Source organism: Vipera ursinii (assembly GCF_947247035.1).
Source record: "Vipera ursinii genome assembly, chromosome: 14".
Taxonomy (NCBI): Eukaryota; Metazoa; Chordata; class Lepidosauria; order Squamata; family Viperidae; genus Vipera; species Vipera ursinii.
This window is the reverse complement of record NC_139527.1, coordinates 71,396-87,961: the sequence shown is the minus strand read 5'-3', so window position 1 is coordinate 87,961 and position 16,566 is coordinate 71,396. Positions and strand designations below refer to the sequence as shown.

Genomic DNA, 16,566 nt, shown 5'->3' with positions numbered 1-16,566 from the left:
CAGTCCGACTCAGACGCCAGCAAGGTGGAGGTGGAGTACTGGTTTGGGCTGGTATCATCAAAGATGAGCTTGTGGGGCCTTTTCGGGTTGAGGATGGAGTCAAGCTCAACTCCCAGTCCTACTGCCAGTTTCTGGAAGACACCTTCTTCAAGCAGTGGTACAGGAAGAAGTCTGCATCCTTCAAGAAAAACATGATTTTCATGCAGGACAATGCTCCATCACACGCGTCCAAGTACTCCACAGCGTGGCTGGCAAGAAAGGGTATAAAAGAAGGAAATCTAATGACATGGCCTCCTTGTTCACCTGATCTGAACCCCATTGAGAACCTGTGGTCCATCATCAAATGTGAGATTTACAAGGAGGGAAAACAGTACACCTCTCTGAACAGTGTCTGGGAGGCTGTGGTTGCTGCTGCACGCAATGTTGATGGTGAACAGATCAAAACACTGACAGAATCCATGGATGGCAGGCTTTTGAGTGTCCTTGCAAAGAAAGGTGGCTATATTGGTCACTGATTTGTTTTTGTTATGTTTTTGAATGTCAGAAATGTATATTTGTGAATGTTGAGATGTTATATTGGTTTCACTGGTAAAAATAAATAATTGAAATGGGTATATATTTGTTTTTTGTTAAGTTGCCTAATAATTATGCACAGTAATAGTCACCTGCACACACAGATATCCCCCTAAAATAGCTATAACTAAAAACAAACTAAAAACTACTTCCAAAAATATTCAGCTTTGATATTAATGAGTTTTTTGGGTTCATTGAGAACATGGTTGTTGTTCAATAATAAAATTAATCCTCAAAAATACAACTTGCCTAATAATTCTGCACTCCCTGTATATGCTCAATGCACAGACTCCCCTGCCTTCCGGTCTTCCTGGGTAGCTGGTGGGCTCAGAAAGGTGCAGCTCCTCTTGGTCCAGCCACCTGAGCTCCTCTCGGGGAGGCGTCTTGATTGCCCAACTCCAGAACAGCTCTTAGACCTCTGGGCACAGCTGCTGTCTCTCGCATGATTCTTCGTACGGCTCTTTGGCTCTCCTGAAGTTGCGCTTGTGAAATTCTCTCTTAATTTCTAGAAAGGTTTTGTTCTTGGTCTCAGGAATAATGCAGAAAATGAAAATGGCCACTGTGCTGCATTCTAGCAAAAACACAATGAAGCAGTACTGCTTTAGTCCTTTCTGGAAAAAAGCAAAAAATGAAATGTGAATGACCACAAAAAGCTGCAATGACTGTGTTTTACCCATACCCTCTGGGCAAGTTGGACTAATGTTAACTGTAGCTAACAGTTAACTTGGCTACAGCCAGCCAAGCCTCATGTCCTGGTCCAAGGTATTGTTTCAAGCTGTATAGAGGCATCCCAATGGGGGTGGGGGGAGTGTCATTGAAGACACATGCATGGCACATGCATTCCCATTTTTAGACTTAGCAGTAGTAGTTCACAAATACGTTTTCATTAACATGCTTGTCAAACTTCTATACTGAAATTAAGAGCGGCTTCTAACATTGTTAGAGTAGAAGGGAGGCTGGTAAACACTTGGCTCCCCCAAAACCAAAACCTTTTTGGTCAAAGAGTTGCCCACAGATGGCACAATTTCCACCAAAGCCCTTTTCAGGCCTCCTGTCAGCTGCCACCTTGTTATGCTTGCTTGTGCTTTGCTGCTATACAGTGACAGACTGCTATGAACTGTGGGAATGGGGAATGCTTGGGGAAACTAAAGTTAAGTAGTGTATCTTCTTGAGAAGCTGTTTGAAGGTTACCCAGCTGTAAGGAGGGGGCCGCATACCAAACTATGTAAACTACACTTGGACTTAGGAAAAGATCTTTCCTGAACCACATTGGTTGCCCTGAGGTAGGCAATGAGAGACAGTTAAAGGAGGGAAAAGTAGAACTTGGTGATTTTGTCACAAAATTTTCAGTTCTGACTTTACACTTGATCTCTTATAACCTATATCTTTCCCAACAAGTGGAGCCAAGGATCGTTTCTATTTAGGTCCAATTGTGGCAGGTCCAATACCTCCCTTGAAAGAGATGAGGGCCAAAGCGGATCCTTTTTCCCAAGTGTCAAGCTACAATTCACTTCATGCCTGACTTTGCAAAGTGAATGATCATAGGCTGAATAATATTTAAACAGTCCAGCTCTTGATGATCAAAAATCTAAAATCATCTCCACAAAGTATAGAATCATGGAGCAGGAAGTGACCTTGGAGGCCTTCTAGTCTAACCTGCCCAAGACGGGTCCTTACACCAATGGGGTATTGTGTCACACTCTTCCTTTTGCACCCTGGAGTCGTTTCCCTTGAAGGTATGCAGAGGGAGTGTTTTGATCATGGCGACTCCTCACCCCTGAGAAGCTTCAGCTGGGGATGAAGTCAATCACAAGTGATCAAAGTAGCCCAAAGGACAAGGCTGGAAGCAGGGTCCCATGAAACAACCAACCTACCACAACAAAGGGGAAGAGCATGCCAATGGTGAAGAAGCTCAGCCAGCTCACTGATCCTGCAATGGTGTAAGCAGCAGGGCGGGAGGACTGCATGAACAATTCAGTCGTCAAAATGTTTGTCAGGCCACCTGAAGGAAGGGGCCCTTGTTAACACAGAAGGAGTGGGCGAGGCAAAGTATGTATGCAAGAGGCACATTGCAGAGGACATAGGCCAGTTCAACCTTCTGGCAGGTGTGGTGGAACAGATTATGAGTTTGTCTTTTGGGGGAAGCTGTCTTCAAGTCCATGCAGAAAGATGCAGATAGGTGGATGAAGGTCTTTTTTACTCCAGAGCAGAGCAAAGAACTTTAGTCAGAAACCAAGTTTTGAATTGAGGTGTCTAAAGACACCTTGTGTAAATCCATCTGGCCATCAAACGCCTTGGGAGGTCATTCCCTACCCACCTCTCAACTCCTTAGGCAAGCATGCGAAGCAAATCTTTATTACAGTCATAGACTCGCATAGATGGATGCATGCAGTACCTCCAGTCTTGGTGATTCCAAGACTACATAAGAGAGTTTTCCAGGCTGAAAAAACACCAAATACTTCCCCACCACCACACCAAATACTTCCCCACCACCACCACCACCAATCCCCTTGCAAATGTATCTTCCTTAAGGTAGGTCTCCTCAGCCTCTACAGTTCACTGCCAGGCCCTGCAGGCTGGCATGTATGAATTTCACTGCAATCGTAAAAGAGGGATACCTGGTCCAAGGCCAAAGCTCAAGATGAAGGCAAATACGCAAGCCATGCTCAGGTACGGTGCCCATACGTGCACCTAAGGAGAAAGCATAAGATGGCAGGTTACGTATTTCCCAAGTAGTGGAAAGAGTCAGTGGATGGTGTTGCTAGGGTTGTGCTATGCAGGTAGCAGGTAACGCTCAGCATTTACAGCCACTGTGGCAAAAGCTCCGGCAGGTGGGTGCAATGAGCAATGGGCATGCTCACCCTCTTAGCTGGGAATGGGCAGGTTTCCCAATTACCTCGAAGTTCAGGGAGATAGTCAGGATGGAGCACCAAAGCATCATAAGGCAGTAGCCTCCCAGGATCAAAGGTCTCCTCCCCAAGGATTCAACTAGCAAGCCCTGCAGCAGGAGAAGAGTAAAGCCACTTGCTTGCTCAGGGAGAAAAAAAACTTTGTAGTCACACAGAAAGCCTGAATTCTACTACTTACACAGGTGAGGGCAGTGAGGCATTCACACATCCCTGTACCTAAAGTTACATAGGGGATCTTCTCAGGGGGAATCCCTGTCTCTGCAAAGACGTAATTGGCATAAAAGTAAATCTGAGAGAAAGGGGGAAAAAAGCTCAATGAGGAAGGGAAGACACTGCAAGAGGATATCCATTTTGCTTGCCAACAACTGTGTCCTGAGTCCATGAAACAGCTTCGGATTGCAGCTCGCAAAAAAAACACGTGACTAATCTGCGCAGCCTCGGCTCTGCCTCTGAATCTTGCTGCCAGTGCTCAGGAAGAGACCCAGCCCCCACACCTGCTATGGGCCCTCGGTTATCTTGGCCAGAGGCGCTTGGAGGGCTGCAGCTGCAAGAAGAGCCGAGCACCCAGCCGGGGCATGGGCAGTTCCCATCCTGCTCTTGGTTCCAAGCTATCGGGGAATCTGCCTGCGGCAGGAGGTGGGCGGAGAGTCCTGCCAAGGGGTGTCTTGGCACTCACTGCGTTGATCCCACTGAGCTGCTGGCCCATGGTCAGACAGATGACTGTAATCAGCTGCCAGCGGATGCTACGGTCAGCAAAGAGCTCCCAGGGGTTCTTTGCCTTCTCTCCTCTGAGGACAAAGTTCTCTCTCTGGATGTCGTCCAGCTCCTTCTGGTAGTGCAGAGGGCCATGGAAGCGCTTCAGTGCTGGGAGGAAAATGGGGTTCAGCCTCCAGGGGGTTCAGGCCCACCTGAGGCCACTTGGCAGGTCCAGCAGGAGGCGAAGCGACTGGAACACCTCTGACCGGGTTCACCCTTAGTGGCTGCCGCTCTGCTTTCCTGGCTGTGGCTCTACTGAGGTGGATGTGGATGGATTTGCCCAGAGCTCTCCCACCCCTACTTTGTCCTGCAGACAACAGCGAGATCTGAGAGCATTTCTTTCCGGCTAAAACCCCCAGTGGGCAGAAGGATCTGCTGGCTTGGAGCCGCTCCCTGGCCTGAAAGGATACACACAGTTCCCCCTGGGAGGTTCAGGAAGCATGGCTGCCAAAGGCCACAGCCCACCCTACCTTTGATGCATTGGGCCTCATCCCCACGGTCCAGTAATGTGAAACGGGGACTCTCTGGAAACCAGGGAAGGCTCAGGAGTTGGATGATGGCAGGCAGGCAGCAGCTTGAGAGCAGGGCGGGCCAGCATTCCTCTCCCCCCAGCAGCTCCCTGTGGGAAGCAGCACCAAGGCAGCTCTTCAGGCCCCCTAGGCAGCCAGCTGCCCCCTACGCTGGGGCCCCAGTGAGCCAGAATTCAACACTCACCTTAGACCCATTACTTGCCCGGTCAAAATGCCTCCTGTCAGGAAGATGGAACTGCCCATTGCCACAGCCCCACGAAGGTGTCTGGGGGCAGTTTCACCTATATAGAGAGGCTGCACGCAGAGTCCAATGCCTGAAAACAGAAGAGGGTCTCGGGAGCAGGTTTTCTCCCATACATTTCCGAAAGGACCTGTCCTCCATGAACTGCACACCTGGTGCAGGTCGGTCTCTTGCAGGAAGCACCTGATTCGTTAACCATGGATGGATCTTGGTTGCAGTTTTCTAGAGACAAAATCCAATGCTTTACCTGTATTCATTCCAATCAGAAACCTCCCAATGATCAGCAATTCAAAGAGCCCCGTTGGGAAGCTGGCACCCATCAGGGTAGCAGCAAAGAAGGCAAGGAGGTTATTCATCAGCAGAGCCCCTTTCCTGCCAAAGGAGAAGGGAGTCAGAAAAGCTGAGCTGCTGAAGAAGGGAACCGAGGAGACCCCGGAGCAGGTCTTGGCGCATGAGAAGGTCGGACAGCAGGAGAAGCGGGTGGCGACTCGGGGTTTCCAAACAGGAAACCTTTCCTCCCTGCAGGGGCTGGTGCATGGCTACTGTTTGCTCAGGCTGCCCTCCAGCCGCAGTAGGCAGGCCATCCCTGCAATGCCTCTTCCCTCCCATGACAGGGCAGTTCCCAGGGACTGTCAAGTCAGGCCAGGCGCTTGCTGGCTGACAAAGACAAAGGACAGACAGGGCCTGTCCATGTCCTTCAACTCTTAGGAGAGGAGGAAGAGCAAAGGAAGCATGCCTCTAGGAATGACTATGCTCACCTGCCCAGCCAACCAGCCATGATGCTCCCAAGGTGAGCCCCAAAGAACCCACCTAGGGAAAAAATGGAAGCAATGGTGGACCAGAGAAGAGTCAGCATGCTGGAACTCAGCTTGGTCTGGTAACGGCTCTGCCAGGTGTCATTGAGGAACTTGTGGATGTGCTGAAAACCCAAAGGGAGAGTACTGTGGGGGATGGTAATGGTGGTGCTGCCTACTCCCCATGGCCAGTATGGGGCAAGCATTTCAACCTCCGTAGGTAAGAGTCTTGGGCAGAGGCTGCCTGGGACACACATCCCCTCAATCAGAAGCAGATCAGCACAACTCTCGTCAGAAAGACGCTAAATTAGCTGCTAGGAATCCGCCTCTTCATTTCCTTCCCCATTTTGGAGAGCTAACCTTCTCGACGTGCCCCACATGCTGGCTGGGGAATTCTGGGAGTTGGAGTCCCCACATTCTATCATGGCCGAGAAACACTGGGCTAGAGATGGCTGCAAGCACACATTCAGGGAACAGTCGGCTGCCAATCTAGCATGCCATGCGCCCAGTGGGTAGAGAATGGCCACGGACTCCTTCCACCTCCTCCAGGGCTTCCTAGAAGCGTCTCACAGAAAGAGCCCTAAAGCAGCCTCCGGATTTCAATGCTGTTTTGTGAATTATGTTTATTAGCCACCTATCTGAAATGATACGGGGTCTCCTGCTTGAGCAAGGTCCCTTCCAGCTGTATTCTGGTTGATCTGAACTGAATCTCAGCCTCTCAGTCTCCATCTCAGTGTGACCTATGCATACGTGTTTAGCACATGCTGTTGTTCCTCCACGGTTATTTTTGTTTTAAATCGTCTTAGGAAGCATAAAACACTGCATTAAATCAATCTTGCACAGTGAGGGAATCAGCTGAGGCAGGAAGAGTCAGCTGCCTCGACGCCAGACCCGTTTGGCTTTGTTGCCAGCACACGTGGAAGAACTACCAGCCTGCTCTGATCTTGACTCCAGGAGGCTTCTCAAATAGTGCTGGGGCTGGGGGAGTAGGTGTTACTCCAGGAAAGGATGGTATCCCACAGATTGCATTTCTCCCCCAAAATGGCTAGATGAACCAGGATGGGAGACCACAGCAGCTGGGGGTGTAATTGCCCCACCAGTGATGCCCACACAGTATTCCTGACAATGTGGCAGGTATTTGCGCCCAGGCCTTCTGGGACAATATATATCAGCAAGCAATGTTGCTCAGGACCTTGGGCATTTTCAGCCCAGCTGGACGTGGAGCCTTTTTCAAATAAATCATGGACTATTGGAAGTCTGTGCTGGTTCATACATCCTTCCACCCTGCTTCCTCTGAATTGGAAGTGTGAACAGAAGAATCTACAGCAGAGCAGTCACAAACAGCCCTTGGAGGTCTTACCTGAGTGGGGGCACTGATGACAGAAACGTTGTATCCATACTGAAAGGTCCCTCCGATGCCAGCTGCACACACGGTGCCAAGAAGGGTCCAGGTTGGGAGCTACAGAAAGAGGAAGTCCCAAATGCCATGGTCAAGAAGGGCTGGACGTCCAGAACCTGGCAACTGAGAGCGCCCCAATCTGCTTCAAACAAAAGATGTTTAGTTTGGCAGTCCATGAGATTACCAGGCCCATTGGGAGCTGGGGGGTGGAGTGGGGGCATTTTAAAAATCTGAGCCATTGTTTTCTCCAGCCTAGGAAGATGCATCCTGAGAAGGAAATCACAGCCTGTGGGTGGACCATTAGTAACAGCCTCTGGTCTGAATTAGGAAATAGAAAGCTAATAAGTAACTTTTTTATACATTTTTAACTGCAAAATAACAAATGAAGTCAAAACATAACAAATAAACAAAAGTGGAAGAAGATTATGCTGTTATTTCTTCTCATGCTCTTTGTAGTCGTTCTTTCCCTACTCAGCAGCAATCTTCACACTCCTTCCCATGGCAGCTCTCCTCCTGGATCAGTCTAGATTAAAAATTGGACATCCACAACTCTTGCCTTTTCACATGCGTGGGAACCTCCTTTGGCTACTGGGGGAGCAGAGCAGGAGGTGGAGGCAACCTCCCTTTTACCAACCAGCTAGAATATTTTTCAAAGGATAAAAGCCCAGCTGAAAAGGTGGCAGTTAGGGGTATTCCCCCTTAGAAAATCCCAAAGCATCAGCTGCTCCCAAGAAACACACACACAGAGAGAGAAACATCATCCGAAGTTGTAACAGATCCTTATAAGAAAGGCCCAGGGGGCATTTCCCTTACAAGACAGCAAGTCAGAGAAACAAACAGCAGAGGGAGGAAGAAGAGAAGAAATATGCCTAGGACGGAAAGATGCCATAGACTGACTTTTCTCTTTCCCCAGATTGGAGAGATCCCAGAAAAAGGGAAGCATTTCTTCGCAAAGCACATGGCTGGTGCCAAATGGGATGGCATCTACCTAGGTCTCGAAGAGAAGCTCAGCACTTAGGCTGGGTGATGTTGGGACAGTCCCTCTCTCTCAGCCCCAGCCCACCTCACGGGATTGTTGTGGCGGGGAAAAGAGGAGCAAGGAGTATTAGGTATGTATGTTCACTGCCTTGAGTTACTTACAAAGTCAAAAGGCGAGGTAAAAATCAGATAAATAAAGGGGCAGAGCTGGCACCTTTGACCGATTCCACCCCACCGCTCTCCAAAAAGCCCCCAGCCTCGGTTAGGTCTTGGCTGCCGGTCGCCCGAAACGCCAGTGCTGCGGCCGCAGGACGGCTCCGGTGCCAGAAAACGGGGCTGGAAGCTCCCGGCAACTCCCAGCAACGGAACTCCTCGGGCCGGTCGGAAAGCAACTAAGCGCCGCGCCGGGCCCGCCGAAGAGCAGCGCGGGGCTCCCAGGCAGACGCGCCGGCCTCTCACCTGGCGCCCTGGACTCCGGCGGGCTCCGGCCACGCGCACCAGCGGCCGCCGCTCCATGCTCGCCGCCCGGGCTGCACGCGGCCGGCCCGGAGAGCAGCTGGCTTTATGCCGGCCCCGCCCCCGGCCCCGCCCCCCGGCCCGCGCAGCGCCTACGATTCCCGGCAAGCCTCGCGCGCGCGTCCGTCACCTGCCGGCGTCCGCGGCGCGCCCGACCCGCCCAGCGGCGGCGCCCCACGCAAACCGCGAGCCGAGCGGCCGGCGCCGCCATGGCCTCCGGGCCGCTGCCCAGCGCCTTTCCTCCGCAGCCGCTGGCCCCGCGGCCCCGCGCCCGCCGCCTCGCCGCCCCGGGGCCGGCCAGGCCTCCCCTCGGCGCGCGGGCCTCGTCGGTCAGCCCGGCCGGAGACCCGCCGCGCGCCTGGAGGAAGCACCGAATGGAGGAAGAGCCGGAGGGGTGAGCGGGGCCGGGCCCGAGGCAGGCAGGCCGAGTGTCCGCCGCGGCGCCGGGTGCCAGCCTGTTCGCTGTTTCCTCCCCAGGTGCCCCCCGGGCAAGAAGGCGGCGGCGGGGTGGCTGTGCTGCGCGGAGGCGACCCCCGGCCCGCCGGAAGCGCCCTGCGAGGAAATGGAACAGGTCGGGCCGGAGCAGCAGTGCGAGGCTGCCCGCCGGAGGCTGCAGGAGATCGAGGACAGGTGAGCCGCCTGCCCGCCCGCCCGCCCGCCGTAGAGGCCGCCCTCCACCCGCGCCCCTCTCACGGGGCTTCCTCCTTTCCCCGCCAGGATCACCGAGGAGGAGGAGGAGGAAGAGGAGGGACTTGCAGGCCGGCCCGAGGGCCACCTGCCCACCCTGGTCCTTTCCCATACGCTGCAAACCGGACTGAAACAGGACTACGAAGGAATCTTGACCAAGAAAATAATTGAGTCCATGTACGTCTAGAGTGGCTCCAACAGGGAAGGGGGGGATTGAATTCCGGCCATCTTATCCAGCCTCCCCCTTGGGTGTGGCAGCACGCCTGCCCCAGAGGAGAGACCCGGAGCAACGTGGGCAAGGGCTGCGCTTCAGACTGATTTTGACCCTGGTGCTTTCTCTCCCTCAGGAGCCGTCCATCAATGGAGCTGGTGCTTTGGAAGCCTCTCCCTGAATTCCTCCCTGAAAAAGAAGGTTTGGCGTATATTAAGAGCTACAAGCCATCGGTCACAGAAAGACGCCTTGGAAAGCTAGCAGCCCTGGAAGCTGCCTTTCCCTCACAAACAGACAAATTCCTGACAGAGTCTCAGCCAGCAGAAATGCCCTTGGCCCACTTTGGGGCAGTTGGATCTGGTGGGCCTGCGGAAGAAGAGATGGAGTTGTAGAAGGGAAAGAAGCAAACTGCTTTACCTTTACTTTCTGGGCAAGCAGACAAACTGCAGAGATTGAAAGGTGCCATTCTATAGGAATCAGGGGCTTAGTTATAAATCTAGGATGTGAGGAAGGCGCTTGGGGTTCCTGAAAATAAGCTGGCTGGTTCTTTGTGTGCACCTTGTCATCTTTTTACAAAGTGAGATGCCAAACCTTATGTCCCGTCCTTTATGCTCACTAAGCCGCAAGCCTTGTTTTCTTGGAGCACCAGTTAGAGTTTGGGTCTTTTTGAGTAAGAAATATGATTGATTGTGACAAATACAGCATTCATTTCTGCTGCAGCCTTTCAAAGTTCGAGCCAAGTAAGGCAAGTTCCCCTGTTCTAGCTATTGGCAAGAAATGTCTATTCAGGCATGGGAATTACAGATCCTCCTTCACCAACTCCAGATTAGTCGGTGGCATTGACTTGCAGACTGTTGTATGAACAGAACATGTGAACTGTTGATCCAGGAATGGTTCACATTGGCAAAAGTCCTCTGTGCCCTGTGGTTCCTCTCTCGAGGATCTCACTGAGGGAAGTAGATCATGGTTGTGGCAACCTAACTGAGCACACCTGTTGGTAGATATGTGCCAGTTAAACATCAGACTGCCTAAGCTGTCAGATTATGCACTTTTTAGCTTCTTGTGTGTTCAAGGAGCCAATTGGCAGCTAGTGCTCTGAACTTCTTGCAGCGCCACCGTAAATGAAAATTATTGCAGGAATTTTTATGTATAGGAAATAGTTTTTCTAGGAAAAGCTCAAGCTTTACACACTGCCTGGGAGAAAACCAGGAAAGGCAACCTTGGTTGATTTTTTTCCCCTGTGAAGGAAGACAATTGAAAGTAGCTTGTGCATCTTGGGTCCTGTTTTCAATTTTCTGCAGATTTTTCTTGGTCCCAAAATGTGTTGGCCTCCGTAGCTAATCTTTTTTTTAACTTGACATTGGGCAGATCTCAGCAAATCTATTCTGATGTTTACAACTCAGTTCTTTATATTGCTACTTTGTGAAGTTGCCTCTGCTTTTAAGTAACCTTTTCATTTAGCAAAAGCCTTCGTGCCTCTCTTCTGTTTGTTGAGTAGCAAGCCCAAGTCTCTCCAAAAGCTTGTAATCTAAGTTAGGGAAGGAGCCGGACAGCCCTTCTATGTGCTGAGATCAGAAAGCAGCACATGCTGGGTGCCAAGCAAGCATAGGACGGAAATTGGCTTTGCCTATATCCTGCAAAATCCAAGGAATCTGATTGCCTTTTTTATCAGAGCCGTTTCAGGTTAATGTTGGTTAGATTTTGCTCTGCTCTAAGAAAGGAAAAAAAGGACATCTGTTCCTTCAGCTGTACATAAAGTAACATTCCCCAGTTGTTGGATTGGCCTTGAAATTACCCACTCTCACTCACAGAGCAATTTTTTAAAAAACAACAACTGCTTTTCAAGTATATACAAAAGTGAATTTTTTTGAGGGTTAGATGGGCACCCATTTGAACAAGAATTGCTTAAAGGTGGGAATTCTGGGAGTGTTTTTGTTGATAGTTGATATAGAAACCAGCAACACTGCATTGTGGTCTGTCTGCCATTGGGCCAAGTCATAATTTGTACATCAATAAACTTTTAAAAAAATTGTAAAAGGCTGTACATTGCTAGCAAGTACTAACATTTATCACTACTTTTACCTTGCTGTAATCAATTCAACTCAGTGCTTTACATAGTTGAAAGCTATTAAGATTACTTTTGAGGCTGCAAAATCCCTTTGACCTCTGCTGGATCTGTGTTGACACACTGTAAGCTGCCAGGGTTTAGCCTTCTGTATCAGGGAATGTACCAGACGTCCCATTCTAGAAAACATTCAAGGTCAATCCACAATATTGAACCATTGGTGATAGAGGTATGTTGCCTTCAGGCTCTGGCTTACTGGTTTGTTAGCTCATAGCACAGTACTAGTGGCAAAAGGCTCCTTGCAATGAACTGGTATGCTAAATTGCTGTCGGATAATGATGGGCAGCAAGTCTTTGGCTGTTACACATGGCAATTGAGGCAAGCTCTCGCAAACAAGTAATACTAAGATCATTACATCATTCTGCCTGCACACCATGAGGAAGGGGCCTTGAAAGGCAAAACTTGCCACTTTCAGAATGTCTGAGGGAATCATTTTACACAGCCTATATAGCCAAGGAGTAGTTACACACAGGAAGGCCTCTGGAAATCCCAAAATGATTTCAGCTAACCCTTCTCACCTAAGGTAAAGGTTTCCCTGCACATGCGTGCTAGTTGTTTCCGACTCTAGGGGCCGGTGCTCATTTCCGTTTCAAAGCCGAAGAGCCCACCGTAGTGGTTCCTATTTTTCTACTTGCAATTTTACGTGCTTTCAAACTGCTAGGTTGGCAGAAGCTGGGACAAGTAACAGGCACTCACTCTGTTACGCGGCAGAGATAAAATGCCACACAGCCCTTGTGCACTGTACCATTCTGCTGCTCAGCTTGTGGAAACTAGCTGGGTGCTTCCTATGGTTCCCTGGCTCAAATGAGAACTTTCCTCCCTGCATCTGCAATGTTAGGTAGCTGCTGTGTCAACCCAGGCCTTTTGTTACATCAGGGCAGAATTGAACCACTTCCCACTCTGTAAGGACATTCAAGTATACAATTGGGCAGCAAGAATTTAGAGGCAACCCCTATATATCACTCAGGAACTAGTAGTAGGAAGATAGGAAGAAGAAAACTGTGTGTTGTAGCATTTTCACAGCTGTTACTTTTGTGTGATGGCTGGCCAAGGTTTTAAACTCCCTAAATTTTGCACACCCACCAATTTATGTTGCCGTTTCAAGTAACAGTTTATATTCGGATGGCTATCAATGCATGTCTATTTACCTATGACTAGTTGAGCTAGTTTGCCAAGTTAATATGAATGGCAGAGTTTGTGTAGAACCTTAAAAGGGACCAATCCATTTCACTCTTTCTGAATAATCTTCCGCTGTTACCTCCCTCCCACTTTAGTACAAAGGTAGGAAAAGGATATCACTTGCTCTGCATTTTAATTACAGCAAGTTTAAATATGCTGCAGGAAAATAATTTTCAAAAAAAGCAGTATGTGTATATTTACATAATATCTCACCCCATTGCACCGCCTTTATTTACGTGTTGAGGAGAAGCTACTGAGAGGGATTAGCAATTACTCCCTAAGCAGGATCTCTTCTTTCTTCCCAACAAAGCTAACTTGACTGGCAGTTTCATTTCTTGGAAGGGCTGTGGAAGTCTTTTGATGAGGCAGGTGCCAGGCAGAGGTGCATACAAAAAAAGAAGCAATACTTAGGAATCTGATGGAACACTTTCAAGAAGAACATTCTTCCAAAACGCCTGTCCATCTGAGGGCTGTCCAGAAGCTAAGCAGGTATCACACACTGATCAGCTGAGGAAAGAGCTCCTTGGCAAAAGCCTCCTCCCAGCTGCAATCAGTGTCCACAGGAGAGGACAGGTCACTGAATGAGGAGGGTGACCCCTCGTAGCCTGAGTCACTAGCTGCATCCAGCAGCGAGGGAGGCCTCTGGTCTGAGGAGAGCAGGTGGGAGAGACCCAGGTCAGGCAAAAGCGTATCTGCAGGCTCCTCCTTCACAGAGACAGGGGCCTGCAGGGGAGGAGAAGCCACCACTTCCTCCATGAGTGCACTGGTCTGGGTGGCCGCTTCCGATATGATCTCCAGGAAGAATGGCTTGGTGTATTCATGATCAAAGCGGATCAGTTCATTAATGGCATCCAGCTTGAGCGGTGCAGGCCCCAAGGAGGGACTGGTGGAGGCTGGTAAGGGAGCAGCTGCTTCTCCACATACTTCCTGCTGCAGCTTCTCAAAGAAAGTTGCCTGGGAGCTGCTGCAGTGCAGGAACATGTCTGGATCCAGACCGTCCAAAATGCCCAAGAGGAAATCAGACTGTAAGAGAAGACACACACACACAATTATGCCAGTTAGGAGAGGTGATTCAGAGAATCCCCGACATTCGCACCTAGCTGCACATGAAACAGGAGGCTACTTTTACCCACCTCAGCATCTGAAGAAGCCAGGCTGTCTGTGCCCAGAGGGAGGCCACCAACTGCCCCTTCCTCCTCTTCCTCCTCCTCCTCTCCCCCACCGTGGAGGCAGAAGACTGCTGGGCCTGTCCCTGCTGCGGAGGAACACGTAGTCTAAGTGCTGCAGACTCAGAGGACCCGGTCTCTGCCCCCCCAGGGGCGATGCTCGATGTCTCCTCTTGCGATTCCACCTGCGGGGAAGGGTCCAGAGTGAGAAGGGCTGAGGCGGGCGCCCTGGCGCGCCCCCCCCCCGCCAGCCTGCCGACCCTCACCTTCAGGGCGGGAAGTCCGAGACGGAGGCGCAGATCGTGGTTCTCGCGGGCCAAGCTCTGCGCGCGCTCCCGCAGCCGCCGGTTCTCGGCCAGCAGCTTCTGGTTCTGCGAGAGAGAAGCGGTGAGGGGGCGCCCTCCCGGCCACCAGCCCTCCCTCCCCGCCCGGGGCCCCGCCGCGCCGCCCGCCTCACCTCGGCCTCCAGCTCGACGGCCTGCCGCTCCAGCTCGCCCATGCGCGCCTTCTTGCGGTCGCGCGCACTCTGCGCCGCCACGCGGTTCTTCAGCTTCCTGGAAGGGAGACGAGAGGGGCGGTGAGGGGCGTCCGCGTCCCCGGTCGCGCCGCGCAGCGCCCGGACCCCGATCGCGGCCTCACCGGCGCAGGGCCTTCTCTTCCGGGCTGAGGTGCGCCAGACGCTGCCGCTTACGGGGCGGCGGGGAAGGCGAGGGGGGCCCCGGAGCAGTCGGCGGGGCCGTCGATGCGGCCGGCAGCAGGAGGAGCCGCGGCGCTGCTACGGGGCCCGGCAGCGGAGCCATCCCGCCGGCGGCCTCGGCCTCCTCCTCCTCCTCCACGACCGACGGGCCCCCCGAAAGACCGGCTCAGACCGTGCGCGGAGCCGTCTGCGCTGGCGGTCCTCCGCGGCTTCCGCGCATAACTCACGTCGTGGCTACCCCCGATTGGCTGGCGCCGGGAGATGCCCCCATGGGGGCGCTTGTCGATTGGGCTCTGGCCGACGGGGGCGGGACGCGATTGCGTCAGGGGCGCCTGACGCAAGCCTCTGCCGAGCGCCACGCTGGCCGCCCGCAACCGCGCAGCCGCAGAAGGACGCCGGCGGAAGGGGGAGGGGGCTGGGTTCGTCGGTGCGGGCGAGGGTTGCCTTCCGCCCTCGGTTGCGTCGAGCTGGGCTCGGGCGGGTCCCGCGGAACCGGTTCCTTCGAGGAAGAGGCGGCCTCCGCACATCCTGATTGGGCGGGGTTCCCTATAGCCAGCGAAGCGGCCGGGCTCAGTCCGGGGGATTCCAGCTCGTTACGCACCGGGGACATTTTGTAGCTCCCGATGCATAGCGAGGAGGAGACCCCCAAATTAGCCGCGTGAAGGAAAGTGCGGCGCAGTGAAGAGCGTAGCCACCTAACTTGGAAGTGGCCAGTGCAGGCGGGCTCCCCGCCCCGAGGGACGGCTTCCGTCATAGCAGGAGGTCTGCCGGTGCGGGCCGTGACTCAGTGAGCCCGCAGTCCGCGAGTCGGGGGCGCTCGGTCAGTCCTTGCTGCGGTGGGTGGGCGCCGGCAGAAGATTCCGACGGGCGAGCGAGAGAGGATCGGCAGGGGCCTTAGCTGCTGGGCTTTGTCTGAAATGGGCGGCGGATCCCTGGAGAGTAGTCCCCGCTTCAAAAGCAGCGATTTAAATTCTAACCCAGCGTTTTCAGACTATTTTATCGAAAATACTTATGAACTCTAGTTTGCTATACTTGACCCGCCATTTTAAAATTGGCAAAATCTAAATGGGCCAGGGAATCTTGCAGTCCCAGAGCAGAAGATACGTTGCAGCCAACGCTGGTTGCTTGAAGCAGTTGAACACCGCTAATGGCATAGGAAGGCCTGGAGGAACATTGTCCATAGGGTCGCGATGGGTCGGAGACGACTTCGCAGCTAACAACAAATGGCACTTCCCTTCACTGGCACCGCCGCCCGGGCACTATCAGGCTTCTCTAGAGAGAGCCGTTGCTCCCTGGTAGGTTATCCGCCTATCTAATATTTCCTCCACGTATTTACAGCCCGCCCCTTTTTAGTGGTCTCCGGGCGGGAGCATACAGAGCCGCCCGAGGGAAGGGGGCAGAACAAGAGGGTGACAGGGCCGAATCCGTCGCGCAACTTGAGCGGCTTCTCCGCCGGCAGGACTCGATTTTCAGCCACCAGCAGAGGGAGCAGAGGACTCGGCGGGGGGGGGGGGCGAACCGAATTGGTGTAAGGTCACAAGCCGCCCGCAGACTTTCCTTCCCCTCGACTTCCTTTGGGTTTGATGGCGCAGAGGCCAGCGCTCCTCGGGCGCACGGAGAAGTCTGCGGGTCCCGCGCTCGACTTCCGCCTCCGGGGCCTTCGGTCTCGGGAAGTCTGCAGCCCGGTGTCCTGCCTGCTGGCGGATAAGGGGCGCCGCGAGGGGCCGCTCCGGGAGCCTGCAAATTCCGCTGCTAAGAGCCGAGAACCACAGCGGGCTCCGTCCCGCGCTTAAGTTGGCCGCTGG

General features: G+C 52.6%; 3 protein-coding genes across 6 annotated transcripts; 1 reads left to right on the top strand and 2 right to left on the bottom strand.

Moving 5' to 3' along the window:
• Positions 1 to 849: 849 nt before the first annotated feature.
• LOC310646888 (solute carrier family 2, facilitated glucose transporter member 11-like) lies at positions 850 to 8,718 on the bottom strand. Of its 2 annotated transcripts, XM_083373686.1 has the most exons (12): positions 8,640 to 8,718; positions 7,164 to 7,262; positions 5,768 to 5,928; positions 5,257 to 5,381; positions 4,953 to 5,082; positions 4,709 to 4,857; positions 4,159 to 4,346; positions 3,661 to 3,771; positions 3,470 to 3,571; positions 3,192 to 3,264; positions 2,448 to 2,575; positions 850 to 1,184 (listed from the first exon to the last, which is right to left on the bottom strand). In XM_083373686.1, exons 1-12 carry the CDS (start codon positions 8,694 to 8,696, stop codon positions 984 to 986), a joined length of 1,524 nt encoding a protein of 507 aa, XP_083229812.1. In that variant the 5' UTR covers positions 8,697 to 8,718; the 3' UTR covers positions 850 to 983. The 2 variants fall into 2 exon arrangements, with proteins under 2 accessions (XP_083229812.1, XP_083229813.1); XM_083373687.1 differs by lacking the exon at positions 2,448 to 2,575.
• CCDC117 (coiled-coil domain containing 117) lies at positions 7,123 to 11,631 on the top strand. 2 transcript variants are annotated; one of them, XM_083373689.1, is made up of 4 exons: positions 7,123 to 8,311; positions 9,174 to 9,326; positions 9,414 to 9,560; positions 9,731 to 11,631. In XM_083373689.1, exons 1-4 carry the CDS (start codon positions 8,175 to 8,177, stop codon positions 9,984 to 9,986), a joined length of 693 nt encoding a protein of 230 aa, XP_083229815.1. In that variant the 5' UTR covers positions 7,123 to 8,174; the 3' UTR covers positions 9,987 to 11,631. The 2 variants fall into 2 exon arrangements, with proteins under 2 accessions (XP_083229815.1, XP_083229814.1); XM_083373688.1 differs by lacking the exon at positions 7,123 to 8,311 and adding an exon at positions 8,867 to 9,090.
• A 1,850-nt stretch (positions 11,632 to 13,481) lies between these two features.
• On the bottom strand, positions 13,482 to 15,018 carry XBP1 (X-box binding protein 1). Of its 2 annotated transcripts, XM_083373349.1 has the most exons (5): positions 14,704 to 14,981; positions 14,522 to 14,618; positions 14,331 to 14,435; positions 14,032 to 14,249; positions 13,482 to 13,921 (listed from the first exon to the last, which is right to left on the bottom strand). In XM_083373349.1, exons 1-5 carry the CDS (start codon positions 14,862 to 14,864, stop codon positions 13,732 to 13,734), a joined length of 771 nt encoding a protein of 256 aa, XP_083229475.1. In that variant the 5' UTR covers positions 14,865 to 14,981; the 3' UTR covers positions 13,482 to 13,731. The 2 variants fall into 2 exon arrangements, with proteins under 2 accessions (XP_083229475.1, XP_083229474.1); XM_083373348.1 differs by having other exon boundaries at positions 14,032 to 14,435; positions 14,704 to 15,018.
• Between the last annotated feature and the right edge of the window lie 1,548 nt (positions 15,019 to 16,566).

What these genes read in the sequence shown, in the direction of transcription:
- LOC310646888 (XM_083373686.1), bottom strand. Translation starts at nt 8,696, where the DNA reads ATGGAGCGGCGGCCGCTGGTGCGCGTGGCCGGAGCCCGCCGGAGTCCA. An exon ending in CTATCTCCCTGAACTTCGAG is followed by an intron (nt 3,265 to 3,469) that starts GTAATTGGGAAA and finishes CTTTCTCCTTAG; the next exon opens with GTGCACGTATGGGCACCGTA. An exon ending in TGCTCTTCCCCTTTGTTGTG is followed by an intron (nt 1,185 to 2,447) that starts GTAGGTTGGTTG and finishes GCTTTTTTCCAG; the next exon opens with AAAGGACTAAAGCAGTACTG.
- XBP1 (XM_083373348.1), bottom strand. Translation starts at nt 14,864, where the DNA reads ATGGCTCCGCTGCCGGGCCCCGTAGCAGCGCCGCGGCTCCTCCTGCTG. An exon ending in GAAGAGAAGGCCCTGCGCCG is followed by an intron (nt 14,619 to 14,703) that starts GTGAGGCCGCGA and finishes TCTCCCTTCCAG; the next exon opens with GAAGCTGAAGAACCGCGTGG. An exon ending in CCGTCGAGCTGGAGGCCGAG is followed by an intron (nt 14,436 to 14,521) that starts GTGAGGCGGGCG and finishes TCTCTCTCGCAG; the next exon opens with AACCAGAAGCTGCTGGCCGA.
- CCDC117 (XM_083373688.1), top strand. Translation starts at nt 8,906, where the DNA reads ATGGCCTCCGGGCCGCTGCCCAGCGCCTTTCCTCCGCAGCCGCTGGCC. An exon ending in CTGCAGGAGATCGAGGACAG is followed by an intron (nt 9,327 to 9,413) that starts GTGAGCCGCCTG and finishes TTTCCCCGCCAG; the next exon opens with GATCACCGAGGAGGAGGAGG. An exon ending in AAGAAAATAATTGAGTCCAT is followed by an intron (nt 9,561 to 9,730) that starts GTACGTCTAGAG and finishes TCTCTCCCTCAG; the next exon opens with GAGCCGTCCATCAATGGAGC.